This window comes from Nerophis lumbriciformis, linkage group LG01 (genome assembly GCF_033978685.3).
Source record: "Nerophis lumbriciformis linkage group LG01, RoL_Nlum_v2.1, whole genome shotgun sequence".
Lineage (NCBI taxonomy): Eukaryota > Metazoa > Chordata > Actinopteri > Syngnathiformes > Syngnathidae > Nerophis > Nerophis lumbriciformis.
The window spans coordinates 2,157,501-2,178,580 of record NC_084548.2 but is presented as its reverse complement, the minus strand read 5'-3'; the positions used below and the strand labels follow the sequence as shown (position 1 = coordinate 2,178,580).

The 21,080-nt window shown below is 38.2% G+C and overlaps 1 protein-coding gene across 1 annotated transcript in view; it reads right to left on the bottom strand.

Moving 5' to 3' along the window:
* Positions 1-7,443: 7,443 nt before the first annotated feature.
* Positions 7,444-21,080, bottom strand: part of LOC133615281 (E3 ubiquitin-protein ligase TRIM58-like) — a 36,245-nt gene continuing 22,608 nt past the window's right edge. Inside the window, exons 4-5 of the mRNA XM_061973773.2 lie at positions 12,227-12,394; positions 7,444-9,274 (exon numbers count right to left, since the gene is read on the bottom strand). Of these exons, the coding sequence (XP_061829757.2) occupies positions 8,566-9,274; positions 12,227-12,394 (877 nt within the window). The 3' untranslated portion in view covers positions 7,444-8,565. The remainder of the gene's footprint in view (positions 9,275-12,226; positions 12,395-21,080) is intronic.

Below are 21,080 nucleotides of genomic sequence, written 5' to 3'. Positions count from 1 at the left end.
CACTGGCGTGGCGCCCCCTGATGGACGGCGCCCTTAGCATTTGCCTATACGGCCTATGCCACGGGCCGGCCCTGGCTTACGGACTGTATCCCTTGCAGACTGTATTGATATATATTGATATATAATGTAGGAACCACAATATTAATAACAGAAAGAAGTTTTCATCGCATCATCAGAGAAATGGACATTGAAACAGTGTAGGACTGACTTGGTAGGATATGTACAGCGAGCAGTGGACATAGTGAGAGAGATCAGAAAGTACAAGAAAAAGTGCCTACATTTGATTATTTACAATCCGAAGAGGTATGATGAGGAATTAGTTTAGGGTTGAAGTTGCCTGGAGGTGTTCTTTTACTGCGGTTTTGAAGGAGGATAGAGATGCCCTTTCTTTTACACCTGTTGGGAATGCATTCCATATTGATGTGGCATAGAAGGAGAATGAGTTAAGGACCTTTGTTAGATCGGAAAACTGGGTTTAACGTGGTTAGTGGAGCTCCCTCTGGTGTTTGTAGTTTGACATGTACTTCGGTATCAGGGAAGTGTAGCGGATTTTATAGACCAGGCTCAGTGCAAGTTGTTTTACTCTGTCCTCCACCATGAGCCAGCCCACTTTGGAGAAGTGGGTAGGAGTGAGGTGGGAGCAGCAGCAGAGCTACGTCCGGATGCTCTCTGTGGACTATAGCTCTGCCTTCAATACAATAATCCCGGACAGACTCTGCAATAAACTGGACACTCTTGGCCTCCCCCCTCTCACAAACGCCTGGATAAGGGACTTCCTAACGGACCGACCCCAGAATGTGAGACTTGGCCCGCACCTCTCATCCTCCCGCACGCTGAGCATCGGCTCCCCACAGGGCTGTGTGCTGAGCCCCCTCCTCTACTGCCTTTACACCCATGACTGCAGTCCGGCCCACAGTGACAACCTTACCGTCAAGTTCGCCGACGATACCACAGTGGTCGGGCTCATCTCCAGGGGTGACGAGGCTGCCTACAGAGAGGAGGTCCTGAAGCTGACGGCCTGGTCTTCGGAGAACAACCTCGCTCTCAACACCAGCAAGACCAGAGAGATCATCGTCGACTTCAGGAGGAGCAGCACCGACCCTGCCCCCCTCTACATCAACGGCGAGCGTGTAGAGAGGGTCCACACCTTCAGGTACCTTGGAGTCCACATCTCTAATGACTTCTCCTGGACAGTCAACACCACATCAATCATCAAGAAGGCTCAGCAGCGGCTACACTTCCTTAGAGTCCTCGGGAAGTACAACCTGAAGCCTGACCTGCTGCTGACCTTCTACCGCTCGTCCATCGAGAGCCTGCTGACCTACTGTATTACGGTATGGTACGGCAGCTGCACTGCAGCAGACAGGGAGAGGCTGCAAAGAGTGGTCAAGACGGCTCAGAAGATCACCGGCCGCCCTCTCCCCTCTCTGACGGACATCTACACCTCCCGCTGCCTCAACAGAGCCAGTGCCATCATCAAGGACAGCACCCACCCTGGCTCTGACCTGTTCCACCTGCTGCCCTCTGGGAAGCGCTACAGGTGCATTAAAACCAAAACAAACAGGCTAAAGAACAGCTTCTTCCCCAGGGCCATAACCATCCTGAACGGACTGCCCCATTGTCCCTCATAACTGCCTTCTCTTCGGTGCAATAACCCATTCCACCAACCACCCTGTTTTTGTTTTGTTTTTTTCATGTATATATTCATTTCACACCATATTCATTGCACTTCTACATTTTTTATATTTTTATATATTTGCACATTGTTTTTCTAGCATGCACACATCGCACTGTATGGCATGGCCTCAATCTCGTTACCTTGCGTAATGACAATAAAGCTGATTCTGATTCTGATTCTGATTCTGATCTGGGGTGGAGGTCTAAAAGTAACCTGACTAGCTTGTTCTGGGATGTTTGGAGTCTAGATTTGAGGGTTTTGGAGGTGCTAGGGTACCAGGAGGTGCATGCGTAATGGAAAAAGGGTTGAACGAGAGTTCCCGCTAGAATCTTGACCAGAGAGGAGATTCTGTAGAGAAATCTTGTTCGTTGGTTGACCTTTTTGATGACCTTGGTTGCCATTTTATCACAGGAAAGATTAGCCTCTGGAATGGAACCTAGGTAGGTGACCTCATCTTTCCTTCCTCTGACTTTTTTTTGTGTTTCGGGCGGTTGTACGCCAAACAGTCACACCAAACATATGCAGGCGTGCAAGGCAAGAGGTCAACTGAAGTAAGTAAGAAAGGGATGCATATGGCCCCATTCTTAGGTGGATTGTCGGAGGCAGATATTTACATATATCCGAATTTAAGTTGTACTTCTTCCATTTCTTTGTCATATTTGAAAACAGCTCGTGTTTTCCATTTCTTCTCTTGATGCTCTGTCAGCAAGTAAACTGTGTGCGTTAACCTTGAGTTCTTTGGAATGTATTAAGGCTAGGGAGACGTTGTGCTTGTATTATGGCTAGGGAGGGGGAAGGAAAGAGGGGTTTTTGGCGTTGGGAAGACAGACCATTTTGGGGAGGCGCGATAGAATGTTCTAGGGTTAGACTGGTCTCAAAATGTATATTGGCAAAGCTTTGAAAATATACAACAAAATACCTATTCTGTCTCTGGTGGTTTTTCAACTCAGCTTTAAGTGTCGTAAAGAGCTTGGGAGCGAATTGTGACTTGAATTCCCTGGGAGGAACAACTGGTCCAAAACGCAACAGGATCTACAAGGAGAGGAAAGTAGGAGGTTATTGATTTTGCAAAGCAGTCTGATGGAAATGATGGAAAGCGCCTCTCTACACAACAACTGGGGTTGTGGTCAAATCTAGACTTGTCAAAAAACACATTTTAAGATAATTAACACTACTGCCATTTGCCGGCTAAAGTCCAGTGCAGCCCCCCCCGATTCGTCACGTTTCACGTGTCAGGTAAACTGCGACGAATGGGGCCATGTGACTCTCCTTCTTACTGTATCCAACATCAATGGAGACCCACACTATCATTCTCTTGCAAGATTGAACATTTGGGTTGAAGCAGCGCAACCTGGCGGGCAAACAAGGGTTGGAATTGGGGGTTAAATCACCAAAAATGATTCCCGGGTTATTTAAGGATTTTCCCTCAAAATAGTTTTCATTAAACACCTGCAGAGATACGTAATGGTTGTGTCATTGTTTGTGCTATGGTGCCATCTTTTGGACGAGTTCGCTCGGTAGAATGCCTACAAGTGTTTCCTGCTGGATGTAGAAGTGCTGTTCTGTCTTCTAATGGTTCACAGTGTTTTCTACTCGTACGTATTCTTCATTCATCTCATCTAAGTTTTACAACGCACCTAAAACAATTCTTACTCACTTAAACCGCCCCATGTGTGACGTCTCGAGGCGTGTTTTCATGCATATTTGTACGTGCTATTGTATAATGTAATGAAGCTCATTATTAACTTACGACGGCATTCTTTTTGTTTTGTTTCAGTTTCACAAATGCCTCGGTGAATTCACCGAATACGTCGCAGTGGAGTTATGGAGTCTGTTTAGCGGATTGCAGCGCCAGATTTCGCAGCCGAGTCCATGGCGATGACCTCTGTTTTGTATCATCATCCGTTTTACTGCCATGTTGCAGACACCGTTTGGAAACAATTAAGGTATTTATATGAATATTTATATAAAATCTTTCTGTGTAAATAACTCCTTTCAAATTGAATATATCTGCGGCTTATAGTCTGGTGCGGCTAATACATGGAAAACGGCTTATATATATATATATATATATATATATATATATATATATATATATATATATATATATATATATATATATATATATATAATAGTCTGGTGCGGCTAATACATGGAAAACGGCTTATATATGTGTATATATATATATATATATATATATATATATATATATATATATATATATATATATATATATATATATATATATATATAAGCCGTTTTCCATGTATTAGCCGCACCAGACTATAAGCCGCAGATATATTCAATTTGAAAGGATATATATATATATATGTATATGTATATATATATATATATATATATATATATATATATATATATATATATATATATATATATATATATATATATATATATATATATATATATCTGCGGCTTATAGTCTGGTGCGGCTAATACATGGAAAACGGCTTATATATATATATATATATGTATATATATATATATATATATATATATATATATATATATATATATATATATATATATATATTATAGTCTGGTGCGGCTAATACATGGAAAACGGCTTATATATATGTATATATATATATATAAGCCGTTTTCCATGTATTAGCCGCACCAAACTATAAGCCGCAGATATATTCAATTTGAAAGGATATATATATATATATATATATATATATATATATATATATATATATATATATGTCTTAATAAGGTTATCCAAAAAATAGTGCTCGATACCGTAGTAGAGCGCAATATATGTATGTGTGGGGAAAAAAAAAAGAAAAGAAAAAAAAAAAAAGAGAGATGAAATAGTCTTGTGATTTTTTTTCCCACACATACATATATATATATATATATATATATATATATATATATATATATATATATATATATATATATATATATATATATATATATATATATATATATATATATACTGCGGCTTATAGTCTGGTGCGGCTAATACATGGAAAACGGCTTATATATATATATATATATATATATATATATATATATATATATATATATATATATATATATATATATATATATATATATATATATATATATATATATATATATATATAAGCCGTTTTCCATGTATTAGCCGCACCAGACTATAAGCCGCAGGTATATTCAATTTGAAAGGAGTTATTTACACAGAAAGATTTTATATAAATATTCATATAAATACCTTAATTGTTTCCAAACAGTGTCAAACAGTAAAACGGTTGATCATACAAAACAGAGGTCATCGCCATGGACTCGGCTGCGAAATCTGGCGCTGCAATCCGCTAAACAGACTCAATAACTCCACTGCGACGTATTCGGTGAGTTCACCGAGGAATTTGTGAAACTGAAACAAAACAAAAAGAATGCCGTCGTAAGTTAATAATGAGCTTCATTACATTATACAATAGCACGTACAAATATGCATGAAAACACGCCTAGAGACGTCACACATGGGGCGGTTTAAGTAAGTAAGAATTGTTTTAGGTGCATTGCAAAACTTAGATGAGATGAATGAAGAATACGTACGAGTAGAAAACACTGTATATAATATTTTTAGCCACTGTAGCATTACACAGAGTTTGAACAGTAACACTGTGTTGAAATATTTAATTAAGTGATTTTTTTGGCATACACATATCACTGCTCTTGTCTACGATAATCAACATAGTCAATCTTTGTAAACAATTGATTGTGTGATTAGAATGCCCCATTTAAGTGATTGATTGATTGATTGATTGTATCAGTAGATTGCACAGTACAGTACATATTCCTTACAATTCACCACTAAATGGTAACACCCCAATAAGTTTTTCAACTTGTTTAAGTCAGGGGTCCACGTTAATCAATTCATGGTAAATGCTAGATCAGTGGTTCTTAACCTGGGTTCGATGGAACCCTAGGGGTTCGGCGTAGGTCGAGACACACCCGACTCATCGTGTAAATAAAAACTTCTCCCTATCGGCGTATTACGGATACGACAACAGCTGACTGATTTGCAGGTGTGTAATTTGTTGTGAGTTTATGCACTGTGTTGCTTTTGTTCTTTTGAACAAGGTGATGTTCATGCACGCTTCATTTTGTGCACCAGTAAAAAAATATGGTAACACTTTAGTATGGGGAACATATTCACCATTAATTAGTTGCTTATTTACATGCAAATTAGTAACATATTGGCTCTTAACTAGTCATTATTAAGTACTTATTAATGCCTTATTCGGCATGACCTTATTATAACCCTAACCCTCTAACCCAGGGGTGCTCACACTTTTTCTGCAGGCGAGCTACTTTTCAATTGATCAAGTCGTGGGGATCTACCTCATTCACATATATCATTTATATTTACTTATTTATGAAATATATGTTTTTGTTAACAAGTTAGAGGTGTTTAATGATAATGCAAGCATGTTTAACACATATAGTTAATATTGTTAATACATTAAAGGTGTTTAATGATAATACAAGTATGTTTAATACATATAGTTAATATTGTTAACAAGTAAAGGGTGTTTAAAGATAATGAAAGCATATTTAACTCATATAGTTAGTATTGTTAAAAAATTAAAGGTGTTTAATGATAATACAAGCATGTTAAATACATATAGTTAATATTGTTAACAAGTTAAAGGTATTTAATGATAATACAAGCATGTTTAACACAGTTACTATTGTTAAAAAATTAAAGGTGCTTAATGATAATACAAGAATGTTTAATACATATAGTTAATATTGTTAACAAGTTAAAGGTGTTTAATGATAATACAAGCATGTTTAACACATAGTTACTATTGTTAAAAAATTAAAGGTGCTTAATGATAATACAAGAATGTTTAACACATATAGTTAATATTGTTAACAAGTTAAAGGTGTTTAAAGATAATACAAGCATGTTTAACACATATAGTTAATATTGTTAATAAGTTAAAGGTGTTTAAAGATAATACAAGCATGTTTAACACATATAGATTCCTTTCTTTCATGAAGACAAGAATATAAGTTGGTGTATTACCTGATTCTGATGACTTGCATTGATTGGAATCAGACAGTGGTGCTGATAAGGTCCGCATTTTCGAATGGAGGAGAAAAAAAGTCCTCCTTTCTGTCCAATACCACATGAAAGTGGTTGGTTTTTGGCATCTTATTTGTCCAGCTTCCGTACTCCTTTGTATACACTTTACAAGAAATACATTGTCGGCAAACTCCGTAGCTTGCTAGCTTGTGCACGCCAGCTTTCTGAGACTCCTATTTTGTTAGCGCAACTGTGCAGTCGGTCTTTGGAGTTTTGACGACAGGTACGGCGCCAGAGTCTGTTGAAATAAAGTGTTTCTCGCCTTCCAGTCGGTCATTTTAATGAGCTGGCAGCAGCCAGCGTCATCTCAGAAGACCCTCGGGTGCCGTGAATGTCAATCAAGTGACGAAAGTGACGTCATTGTGAAGATTTATGATCGCTCATTTTTAGGACTATTTTTTTAATGCCTGGCTGGTGGATCGACTGACACACCCTCCGAGATCGACCGGTAGCTCGCGATCGACGTAATGAGCACCCCTGCCCTAGGGTAAACTGGGTGTAACACACGGCACACTGACAAAGCTTAACCTATTGTGACTATAACAATCTACAAGGTTAAGGTAGGTTGCTTCTCTTTCTCCCCCTCCATTTTTCTGCATGAGAAGCTGGACAGGACACACAAAAAAACAAAAAAAAAACAAAACAAAAAAAAAAAAAAAAATTTTTTTTTTTTTTTAAATAATGCAATGCGATCTACCAATACTACCTTTGCGATCGACTGGTAGATCGCGATCGACGTATTGAGCACCCCTGCTCTAACCCTAACCCTAACCCTAACCCTAACCAAATAACTCTAAATTAAGTCTTGTTACTTAGAATATGTTCCCCATACTAAAGTGTTACCAAAAACATATAACTTTGCCTTGAATTAAAAAAAAACATTTTATTTTTCACCAAAGACCTCCAAGTCCGAGTCCATGGTTCTCGCCCGGAAAAGGGTGGAGTGCCATCTCCGGGTTGGGGAGGAGATCTTGCCCCAAGTGGAGGAGTTCAAGTACCTCGTAGTCTTGTTCACGAGTGAGGGAAGAGTGGATGGTGAGATCGACAGGCGGATCGGCGCGGCGTCTTCAGTAATGCGGACGCTGTATCGATCCGTTGTGGTGAAGAAGGAGCTGAGCCGGAAGGCAAAGCTCTCAATTTACCGGTCGATCTACGTTCCCATCCTCACCTATGGTCATGAGCTTTGGGTTATGACCGAAAGGACAAGATCACGGGTACAGGCGGCTGAAATGAGTTTCCTCCGCCGGGTGGCGGGGCTCTCCCTTAGAGATAGGGTGAGAAGCTCTGTCATCCGGGGGGAGCTCAAAGTAAAGCCGCTGCTCCTCCACATGGAGAGGAGCCAGATGAGGTGGTTCGGGCATCTGGTCAGGATGCCACCCGAACGCCTCCCTAGGGAGGTGTTTAGGGCACGTCCCACCGGTAGGAGGCCGCGGGGAAGACCCAGGACACGTTGGGAAGACTATGTCTCCCGGCTGGCCTGGGAACGCCTCGGGGTCCCACAGGAAGAGCTGGACGAAGTGGCTGGGGAGAGGGAAGTCTGGGCTTCCCTGCTTAAGGTGCTGCCCCCGCGACCCGACCTCGGATAAGCGGAAGAAGATGGATGGATGGATGGACCAAAGAAGGGTTCGGTGAATGCGCATATGAAACTGGTGGGGTTCGGCACCTCCAACAAGGTTAAGAACCACTGTGCTAGATGTTGATATGCTTCAATAATGTGTTAATATATTCACTGCAGATGCATCGTTTTGAATATATGACGTCTTTTTTTTGTCAGGGAGTGTTATTACAAGCCACAATGGAGAGTAATCCAGGATCCGGGTGTGCTGGAGTGGATGCTAAAAGCAGGATAAACCGCCTCTTTGAAGGCGGCCTTGAAGGTGTGCAGGTGCTCTCTGTGGTTTTTGATGCTGTGGAACATCAGGGTGCCGCCCTCATAGTCCAGGGCCACCTCGATCTTCACCGGCTGCTTGACCATCTCCCGCAGGACCACGTTGGACGAGGACTTGCACACTGTCAGTTTCCCGCTTTTCCACTGGAGCCGCCAGGACACCGAGTTGTGTCCCAGGCGGCTGTGGTCGCCGCGGCGTGGGATGCTCTTGTAGCACACCCCCAGCGACCACATGCTGTCGGGCCCCACCTCCACCACCCACACGTGCTCGCCGCCGGAGAAGCCCTGGCCGCACATGACCTGCGGGGCGCTGGTGAAGCGCTCCGGGTGGTCGCCGTAGGGCTGCTTGCCGGGGCTGTACTTGACCGTGCGCTGGTCGGCGCTCAGCTGCAGGCTGGGGTGGGCCGTGCAGGAGTTGAAGGTGAGCTCCAGGGGATTGAGGAGGATGCACAGGGACTCGCAGAGGCGGCTCATTTCCGCTCGGAAGCCCTCGGTCCTGAGGTTGGCCTGCAGCTGCTTGGTGTTGAGGGGAGCTTTGGTGGGGATCTTGCAGGGGATGGTGCCTGTGACCGCCTCTTGCATCTTCTGATCTATGGACATGAACCTGGAAAGAATACACACAAAAGTTTGTCACACCCAGCAACATTTTGCTTTGACTTTCTGAGGGTTTTGTGATGTCATCATAAAAATGACACCATATGCGATGACATCTTGATTTAAATGCAGGCCCTGCTTAAAAAAATATAAAAAAATCAACCATAGTAAACCCGATAGCAATATTTAAAATGTATTTTGATACTTTTACAAATAAAGGGGACCACAAAAATGTCATAATTTGCTTTATTTTAGCATTATATCACACTAAGGCTGAAACGACGCGTCGACGTAGTCGACGTCATCGGTTACGTAAATATGTCGACGTCGTTTTTATGCGTCGACGCGTCGCATATTTACGTCACACTGCCGTCATGGCGGAGCGCAAAGCAGACGATGCGAGCGGTGCGAGCGAGGGGAAAAAAGCACGCCAAAAGTCGTCAAAAGTGTGGGAGTATTTCAATAAACGGCCTTATAATGTTGTAGCGGTGAACAGCTGTCTCGTCAGCTGACGCGCAAGCTCGCAACCGTGGCTGTTTAGCAACCAGCCAAACCCCACTTAATAAAATTATATTTTATCTTAGAGCACATCCGCATCCCTATTCACCTAGGCAACCCCAGGAAATGTATATAATTCGGCATTATTTCGGCCCGTCGGTTTATATGATCAGAGCCGATCAGTTTACGTTCACGCGCAGGTATAACGCGGCGCGCTCCCGTCTCATCTGTTGGGGCACGAGCCCGATAATTAGACCGCTGTGTCAAATCAAGGAGTACAAAAGACGCCAGCGCAGAGTGGAAAAAGGTTTAGTTCATTACAGATAACCCAGAGTTGTGCCAAAAGTATGTAAGATTTAATATTTCTCTTCGTGGGTGTGGCGCACCTGTTGCGCTGGTGAGATGGGGGGTGCATGTAGCGTGCTTAGTCTGGAGGCTAAATACACACAGTGTGTTATGTAACTGTTGTTTAGTGTTGATATTCTTTGCTTAGTGTGATAAATGTTGGAGCAGTTTGCTTCATCAGGAGGGTGAAGTCACTCAACTTCAAGTGTTGGATTTAACTGTGTTGGATCATTGGCTGCTGGTGAGGCAATAGAAAAATAGGGGCATTTTTCTACCAGTAGACAGCGTTTAAGATTGAGTGTTTCACTGCTAAATTAATAATATATTTATATTGAATATGGATTTTCAATATGTATCTAAATAGGTGGTTAATTGGTTAGGTATTTATGTATTTGCATATTGGGTTTTCTGCTGCATTTATCTATTGTGTTTCTGGGTTTAAATGTATTTTATATGTATCTTGGTGCATTTATGTTGAGACAATTTATTTAAAATCTGTTTTAACTTAAAGGGAAAAGATGTGTCCATTTTCTTGCACTTGTTTAATGGTTAAGAGTTTGATAGCCTAATTAATAGTTGTAAATTATGGTATTGATAATTGATTGATTTTTTACAGCATGTTTATCTTGTGGTGTTTTGTCCTTAAAGGTTTTTCACCTACTAAAGAAGCTAAAGGCTACTAAAGGCTACTAAAGACAGCTAATGACAGCTAAAGAAACTAAAGTCTATTAACACTGCTAAAGACTGCTAAAAAGACTAAAGAAGAAAAAAGAAGCTGTTTCTTCGTTGGAAAAACTGTTGCAAACTAAAGGAAAATAAAAGGAATAAGTAACTACGGTCTGGTCTTTTGAGTGAAATCCAGAAGCCACATTCAGCATTGGTACATCCCTTCAAGTGTGGGATAAGCACAGCGAAAAAAGCAAAACACTTGACAGTTGTTGTATGCACACTGTGTCGAGCGGAAATGGCCTATCATAGCAGCACAACGGCTATGAAGGAACATTTGAAAAGAAAACACCCGACAGCGTTCTTGCCATCACCATCAACTAGTCAATCGTCCGCGTGAGTATACGTTGTCATCATTACACAAAAACATGAATGTGTCATTTGTATCTGCGTTGTAAATTCATAAACTAAAACACTGTTTCGCTCTGAGAGGCGCGTTTGGCGTGCCTGTTCAGTGTTTACAAAGACGCGCTCCTCTTTAACGCTAACGTTAACTAGTTGTGCAAATACCTTTTACAACATTAACAGTTACATATACTATGTACAAACCAACAATTAACTTTCACTTTAATCATACTATCATTGTTGTGTTATTAAGCAAAATAAGCAATACTTTTACTTTTGTTGAAATGTTTACACTGTTACAGAATATTTCCTTTTGCACTTTTTTGTATTGGATGTTTATCTTTATTTTTGCACATTTTAAAGCAAAATAAGCAATACTTTTACTTTTGAAATGCTTATACTATTGCAGAATATTAAGATTTGCACTGGATGTTTACTTTTATATTTGCACATTAAAAAGCAAATAAGCTACTTTTAATTTTGTTAAATGTTAAAAGTTTTAAATGTTTACATTGTTACAGAATATTTTGTCATGTTGTTGTCAATGTTGACTGAGTGGCCATACTTTTTTTTTTTGTAAATAAAAGTCATGCCTTTTGAAAAAACTGGCCAACATTTATTTTTTCCTCTTCATTTTAAATTAAAAAAAATAATCGGTAAAAGGAAAAATAATCTACAGATTAATCGAAAAAATAATCTATAGATTAACCGATTAATCGAAAAAAAATAATCTATAGATTAATCGATAGAAAAATAATCGTTAGCTGCAGCCTTATATCACACCTGTTTTATCGTTTATGTTACTTTTTATGTATATATTTTTTTTGTATGTTTTTTTTTATGGGGGGTTATGTATTTTCATAATGTTAAACATTTAGCTGTGTGCTGCAAATGGCCCACGGTCCGTACTTTGAACACCTCTGGTTTAGAAAGTTCAAATGTTTCCTTGAAAAAAAAAAGCTGTTTAATATCATTTTAGTTAAAAGTCTCTGATGGAATGGAACATTAGCGATTGTTGAAGTATTTTCAAAGTGAGTAAAAAGAGTACCTGTGTATGAACGCACACGTGTCCGTCTCTCCGAGAGCCTGGGCTGCACTTTGCTGGGCGTCCACCAGCAGCTGCTCTTTGTCCTCCAGTGCACTCAGTCCGACCTGCCAAGACTTCCTACGCTGGCCTCGCTCCTCCTCCAAGAGCGTGTGCAATCTCTCCCTGTACCTGAACGCAACACCCGGGGCAAAGAAGAAGACCAACTTGAGCACCATCCAACAAACATCACGATATGATCTTGTTGTATATTGGAACAAAAAAGGTGTGATTAAAAAAATAACAAATTAAAAAAACTAGAGATGTCCAATAATGGATTTTTGCCCATATCAGATATTCCGATATTGTCCAACTCTTTAATTACCGATTCCAATATCAACCGATACCGATATATACAGTCGTGGAATTAACACATTATTATTAGGGATGTCCGATAATGGCTTTTTGCCGATACCCGATGATCCGATTTTGTCCAACTCTGTAATTACCAATGCCGATATCAACCGATACTGATATCAAACGATACCGATATCAACCGATACCGATATATACAGTCGTGGAATTAACACATTATTATGCCTAATTTGGACAACCAGGTATGGTGAAGATAAGGTCCTTTTTAAAAAAATAAATACAAATAAAATAATATAAATACATTAAAAACATTTTCTTGAATAAAAAAGAAAGTAAAACAACATGAAAACAGTTACATAGAAACTAGTAATGAATGAAAATGAGTCAAATTAACTGTTAAAGGCATACTTGCCAACCTTGAGACCTTCGATTTCGGGAGGTGGGGGGTGGGGGGGGGCGTGGTTGGGGGCGTGGTTAAGATATATATATATATAAGAAATACTTGACTTTCAGTGAATTCTAGCTATATATATATATATATTTTTTTTTTTAAATTACATATATATATATATATATATATATATATATATATATATATATATATATATATATATATATATATATATATATATATATATATATATATATATAAATAAAATAAATACTTGAATTTCAGTGTTCATTTATTTACACATATACACACTCATCTACTCATTGTTGAGTTAAAGGTTGAATTGTCCATCCTTGTTCTATTCTCTGTCACTATTTCGGAACACACACATTATACAAATATACATTATAAAATCAATAAGAAAACGGGAGCTCTAATTTGGGAGTCTGAATTAGGATCAGAAGTTCCTATATAAACATTGCGTACTCACGTCGCCATTTTGTATTGATGACTGCAGCTGTGCACTGGATTCATTCACAAATACAAACTACAACTCGCAAACACTTTAGAGTTAGGCTCCACCATCAGAATGTGTACTTAAACTTATAAAGATCACATGGATATTATTCAGTGAGTTGATTCACCAAAACTAACCTGTTATACAGGAGGAAAAAGCACACAGGACGTTTCAATTGTTCACAGACTGGTCGCGCTCATCAGAATGACAAGACACTTCCGGTCTGCAGGTGATAGCATTCAATTGGGAAGAAACGCCCTACTGCCCCCTACTGACCAATGTGAATACTGATAAATGTGTAATGACAGCTCCAAAAACGAATTCAAACCACAAAATAAAATAAATAAATCGACACAAAAATGTGACACATTATGGGTGGGTCACATATGCATGTACAGTAGATGGCAGTATTGTCCTGTTTAAAAGTGTCACAACATTGCTGTTTACGGCAGACAAACTGCTTTACGGTAGACGAAAACTTGACTGCTGTTGTTGTGTGTTGTTACCGCGCTGGGAGGACGTTAATGAAACTGCCTAACAATAAACCCACATAAGAAACCAAGAACTCGCCCTCGATCATTAGCTGTTTATATTGTGGGAAAGCGGACGTGTGAACAGGCTGTCAACACGTCACTCAGGTCCGCATATATATATACAGTATATATATATATATATATATATATATATATATATATATATATATATATATATATATATATATGTGTGGGGAAAAAAAATCACAAGACTACTTCATCTCTACAGGCCTGTTTCATGAGGGGGTTCCCTCAATCCTCAGGAGATTTTCATCTCCTGATGATTGAGGGAACCCCAGAGATTTTCATCTCCTGATGATTGAGGGAACCCCCTCATGAAACAGGCCTGTAGAGATGAAGTAGTCTTGTGATTTTTTTTTCCATCTCCTGATGATTGAGGGAACCCCCTCATGAAACAGGCCTGTAGAGATGAAGTAGTCTTGTGATTTTTTTCCCCACACATACATATATTGCGCTCTACTACGGTATCGAGCACTATTTTTTGGATAACCTTATTAAGACATATATATATATATATATATATATATATATATATATATATATATATATATATATATGTATATGTACAGTATATATATATATATATATACATATATATATATATATATATATATATATATATATATATGTACAGTATATATATATATATATATATATATGTACATTATATATACATATATATATATATATATATATATATATATGTACATTATATATACATATGTATATATATATATATATATATATATATATATATATATATATATATATATATATATATATATATATATGTATGTGTGGGGAAAAAAATCACAAGACTACTTCATCTCTACAGGCCTGTTTCATGAGGGGGTTCCCTCAATCATCAGGAGATTTTCATCTCCTGATGATTGAGGGAACCCCAGAGATTTTCATCTCCTGATGATTGAGGGAACCCCCTCATGAAACAGGCCTGTAGAGATGAAGTAGTCTTGTGATTTTTTTTTCCATCTCCTGATGATTGAGGGAACCCCCTCATGAAACAGGCCTGTAGAGATGAAGTAGTCTTGTGATTTTTTTTTCCATCTCCTGATGATTGAGGGAACCCCCTCATGAAACAGGCCTGTAGAGATGAAGTAGTCTTGTGATTTTTTTTTCCCACACATACATATATTGCGCTCTACTACGGTATCGAGCACTATTTTTTGGATAACCTTATTAAGACATATATATATATATATATATATATATATATATATATATATATATATATATATATATATATATATATATATATGTACAGTATATATATATATATATATATATATATATATGTACAGTATATATATATATATATATATATATATATATATATATGTACATTATATATACATATATATATATATATATATATATATATATATATATATATATATATATATATATATATATATATATATATATATATATATATATATATATATATACACCGTATTTTTATTAAGTCGCACCTGCCAAAATTGCATAATAAAAAAGGAAAAAAACATATATAAGTCGCACTGGAGCCCGGCCAAACTATGAAAAAAACTGCGACTTATAGTCCGAAAAATACGGTGTATATATATATATATATATATATATATATATATATATATATATATATATATATTATCATTTATTTAATTTAAGAATATGTTTCAACATATTGAGAAAAAAGGTCTCATATTTTATTTTTCTATCAAGAAAAGTGCGCTTGTTAGTGAGAATATACTTATTTTAAGCTATTTTTGGGTTCATTGAGGTTAGCTAATTTTACTTGTTTTGGAAAGTCTTGACAAGTCAAATTTTCTTATTCTATTGGCAGATAATTTTGCTTAGTTCAAGTAAAATACGCCTCATTTTTGTAATTTTTTTTTCTTGTTTTTGAACACTGACTTTTTGCAGCGTAGTAAATTAGCAAGGAAGAAGTCATTCATTTTTTGGCTGAACGAACCACTTAAGAACATTTTTGTCCCGACTAATTCACGCTTATTCAAGAATGAAATTGGAAATGGCCTATCCACACACACACACACACACACATACGCCTGTCCATAACTAAGTATTAATGCGTGCATCGTCCTTTTTTTCTCTTTTTGGCAATCAGGTTTTTTTCTTTGTTCCATTGTCACATAAATGTCGTCACACAAGCAAAGCGTCTTCACGCCGTGTGATATGAACAATGGTGACATGAAATGCAGATGAACCAGCCATATCACCTCAAATGACTAATGCTGGTACACTGATGGGCATCCATTGTTCCGGAACAATCCTGCTCAGCAAGTCTGAGGGCACAAAGTGAAAGCCTTATTCCGCTGCTGTTATAAAAGCGGCTAACATGGCGAGATCGTTATTAAGACTGCGGACTATACACAGATCAGGCCCCATGATCTGTGCCATTCAGCGCGTGTAAAATGACAAATAATCAATGACAAGGCGCTTCTTACGAAATTTTACCACAGACGTATTCCTAGCCCCTTCCTGCTCTGCCACGGATAAGAATATAATGGTCGATGTTTCCGAATATTCTCATTGTACATAGTGGCACGCGACGCTGGTGCTGTGCTGGTAAATATTTGTAACTCGGCCAATGATGTAACAGGAAGACAAGCTAATTCGTGATATAATTATGTTTAATTTGTTACTTGTACAAATTATTTCTTTCCCATTACTTTTTTTAATTACAAATATAATAATAATAATAGATTGTATTTGTAAAAAGCACTTTACATTGAGCAAACAACCTCAAAGTGTATTAAATAAAAATAATAATAAAATAAAAAGATAATAAAAATAAATAAAAATATAAACTAAAACAGCCTAATAGCTAGAACTAGTATGCATATATCTTAAAAAAGGCTATTTTTTTTTCTTTTTAAAAAAAAAAGGCTTTTTAAGCTTTTTTTTTAAAAGCATCCACAGTCTGCGGTGCCCTCAGGTGGTCAGGGAGAGCGTTCCACAGACTGGGAGCGGCGCAGCAGAAAGCCCGGTCTCCCATTGTTCGTAGCTTTGTCCTCGGAGGTTGGAGGAGGTTAGCTTGTCCGGTAGCGGAGGTTAAATATGCATCTAATTAAATTCAAGTTTAATTTTTAAATATATATATAAAAATCGTTTCACGTAAATAAAAAAGTATGACATTTTTCTTTGTTTCAGGCCTCAATTGAAGAGTCTTTATGGAGACTTTTTCAAGCCAATCAGTGTGTAATGTGTAATGTTATTGTGGCCAATATATGAAATATACTTGTTCAATAAAGCCCCTGCCTTGTTTTTAATGACTATGTAGGCCTACTACGCTACTGTATTTTAATGTTGGTCATTAGGGTGGCACTTGGAGTGTTTTCTGAGGATCTAGTTACTAGATCCTCAGGGGTATCAAAACTCATTTTAGATGGGGGGGGGGGGGGGGGGGGCACATGGGGGAAAATCTACTCCCAAGTGGGCCGGACTGGTAAAATCACGACACGATAAATTAAAAATAAAGACAACTTCAGATTCTTTGTTTAAAAATAGAACAAGCACATTCTGAAATTGTACAAATCATAATGTTGTTGTTGTTGTTGTTTTTACAATTATAATATATCTTTATTTGTCGATATTTATATTTTCTGAATAAATTATGTGATAATGTTCATCAGTCAACTCTTTGGTGTTCATTTTCAATCAATCAAGATACATTTTTTTTTTATCAAAATCAAATTACAGGATGTTATTTATGTAGTTTGATGTACTGACATCATGTGGTTTATCTTGTACATATGTAGCATCCTCTACGAAGATACAAAGAATTGCTATTGCGACATCCAGTGGCACGCCAAAGATTTGACTCATTTAAGGACAGTGTTTTACTTTTCCTATATCAAAACACAGTGTTACTGTTCAATCTGTGTGTAATGTTATGGTGGACAAAATATGAAATTACTTGCTCTCTTTGTCTTGTCTTGTCTACACTTTTTTTTGAAGCCTCTTTCTTTGCGCTGTCCTCCTAATCTAAACATCAGACATGGAAATGATCAGCTGGACTCTCGACTCAATTGACAAAATCTTTTCGACGAGGAAAAGAGGTTCAGGGGAACCTGGCTGCCCTGATGGAACCATTGTATTGTAAAATTCGTAAGACGATGGCAGCCACTCAAGGAGCCCAAAGGCTGTTCGTCACAATGGAAGGATTGAGCCGAGCTGTGGGATCACAGGCTGGGCCGATTTATAAACTGAATCGCAAGATGGATCACATCATGGAGAAGCTTGTTGAAAGGGAAAAATTGGATGTAAGAGCCAACATGGACGAATAGAACAGACAAGCCATTGTCATGTCTGCTCGTGGAAAAACAAAAATCCTAATCTACGATTTGACTCCCTCGAACGGCCTTGACGCTGCAACAGCAGGAGCAGACTGTTCTGTAAACATCACAGAGGACTCTCAAAGATGGACGCTTTTGACCTCCCTCCCTCCTCAACGACAGTCGAACTTTGCTTGCATTGCATGCAGAACGGCCCCAGGCCTATGGATACAACACCACTACACCCAAAGACAATGGGCATATACACAACCCCCCCCCCCCCCCCCCCCCCCCTCTGTTGCGAGTTGTTGTGATTATATGTAACATGTTTATGTGCTATGTCAAATGAGGTTTTTTTCCCTTGGACTCAGTCTGGACCCCCTCCCGAGGGTACAGCCTTTGACTGATATTTTTTACTCTTCCCCCCTTTCCCAATATCACCTTTTTCCCCACCTTTTTTTAAGGAGCGCCGTAAGTGGCTGATCCGTTGGCGGTCCTGTTCGTGTCTCCCTGTAACTAGAGATGTCCGATAATATCTGTCATGTCTGTGTAATCATGCTTTGTTTTAAGTCATGTTTTGTTTAGTTATAGGACTCTTTAGTTTCTGGCTTTTCACTCCCTTGTCTTGTTTCCATGATTACCCCACTAGTTGCACCTGTTCCACGTTTGGACTCATTGTGCACTCTTGATTGTCACCATAGCAACCCATTAGTTTTCACCTGTCACGTCACGCACCTGTTTCACGTTTTGAGTCACGCGCCTGTTTTCGTTAATCATGTCTGTAGTATTTAAGTTCATTGTTTTCAGTTTGTCGTTCTGACGACATCCCCGCATTTATACTCTCCACACGCTGCGCTTTTTCATGCCGTTTTTGTCCATGCCAAGTAAGTTTTGTTTATTATTGCCACAGTTAGTGTTTTTTGTTGTTCATAGTTTTTTTGCCTTTGTGCAAGTGTTTGGTTTCATAGTTTGTTCTCCGCCATTGTGCGCGCCTTTTGTTTACTTCCTTGTTTTGTATTTATAGTCTTTAAATAAAAAAATGTACTCACATTCCCGTCTCGCCCGAGCCAACTTTCAGAATCAGAATCAGAATCAGAATCAGCTTTATTGTCATTACGCAAGGTAACGAGATTGAGGCCATTCCATACAGTGCGATGTGTGCATGCTAGAAAAACAATGTGCAAATATATAAAAATATAAAAAATGTAGAAGTGCAATGAATATGGTGTGAAATGAATATATACATGAAAAAACAAAAACAAAAAAAAAAAACAGGGTGGTTGGTGGAATGGGTTATTGCACCGAAGAGAAGGCAGTTATGAGGGACAATGGGGCAGTCCGTTCAGGATGGTTATGGCCCTGGGGAAGAAGCTGTTCTTTTCCGTTGCATCTCGGAAAAGCAAACACTCAGGACCTAGTCATGACTGTCGGCTTGCCGATATTATCGGCCGGTAAATGCTTTAAAATGTAATATCGGAAAATATCGGTATCGTTTTTTTTTATTATCGGTATCGTTTTTTTGTTGTTTTTTTTTTAATTAAATCAACATAAAAACACAAGATATACTTACAATTAGTGCAACAACCCAAAAAAACTCCCTCCCCCATTTACACTCATTCACACAAAAGGGTTGTTTCTTTCTGTTATTAATATTCTATTTCTTTTTTATTCAAGAAAATGTTTTTAATTTATTTATCTTATTTTATTTTATTAATTTTTAAAAAAAAAAAGGACCTTATCTTCACCAGAGGTGTGGACTCGAGTCACATGACTTGGACTCGAGTCAGACTCGAGTCATGAATTTGATGACTTTAGACTCGACTTGACAAAATGTAAAAAGACTTGCAACTCGACTTAGACTTTAACATCAATGACTTGTGACTTCACTTGGACTTGAGCCTTTTGAATTGACATGACTTGACATGACTTGCTACTTTCCCCAAAACCCAAAGATGAAAAAGTTATTCGGGAGCGCTCCGTATTTTTCATTGTGTACTTGTCTATCAGCGTTGCGTGTGTCAGCTGGTGTGCTCTCAGTACAACAGCCAATCAAATTAGATCTACTTTGTTTTCATCACACAGCATTCATCCAATCAAATTGCAGGAAGAAGACACGTCCAAACCACACGCCAGTGAACAAAAAAATGATACCTAAAATAATTTTGTTTGGGTATAAAAATTACGAGGTGGTCAACACAAAACGGTTTGCAGTATGCAACACATGCGGTTCGAAAATGACTGATGGAGAGGCAACAACTTCCAACTTCGTCCGGCATTTGAAGTTGCACAAAGAACGGTAAGTTTTGAATGAAAGATAACGTTTATTGGCTAAGTAACGTGACTTTTATTTGCTGTGTAGTTAAATCAGTGAGGCTGTAAACTCACTGCTAACGTTATAACGTTATTGCAAACACGGGAATCTGTTGCAGTTCACTACCTTATTCATACTTTTTGTTCAGTGATTTTTTTTAAGCAGGGTTACGTTAGTCAATATATCACACGTAACGTTAGACGGCGGTCAGCAGCACCGCGTATTTTAGCCACCTAAAAAAAGACAAAAATAGTAAAATAAAGGTCAGTTAAAATGTATACTATATTATGAATATGTGTACCGTTTTAGCTAGCTTTCTGACATACTGTTGGTTGTTTACCTCAGTGGTCCCCAACCACCGGGCCGCGGCCCGGTACTGGTCCGTGGATCGATTGGTATCGGGCCGCACAAGAAATTTTTTTTTTTTTCTTTTCT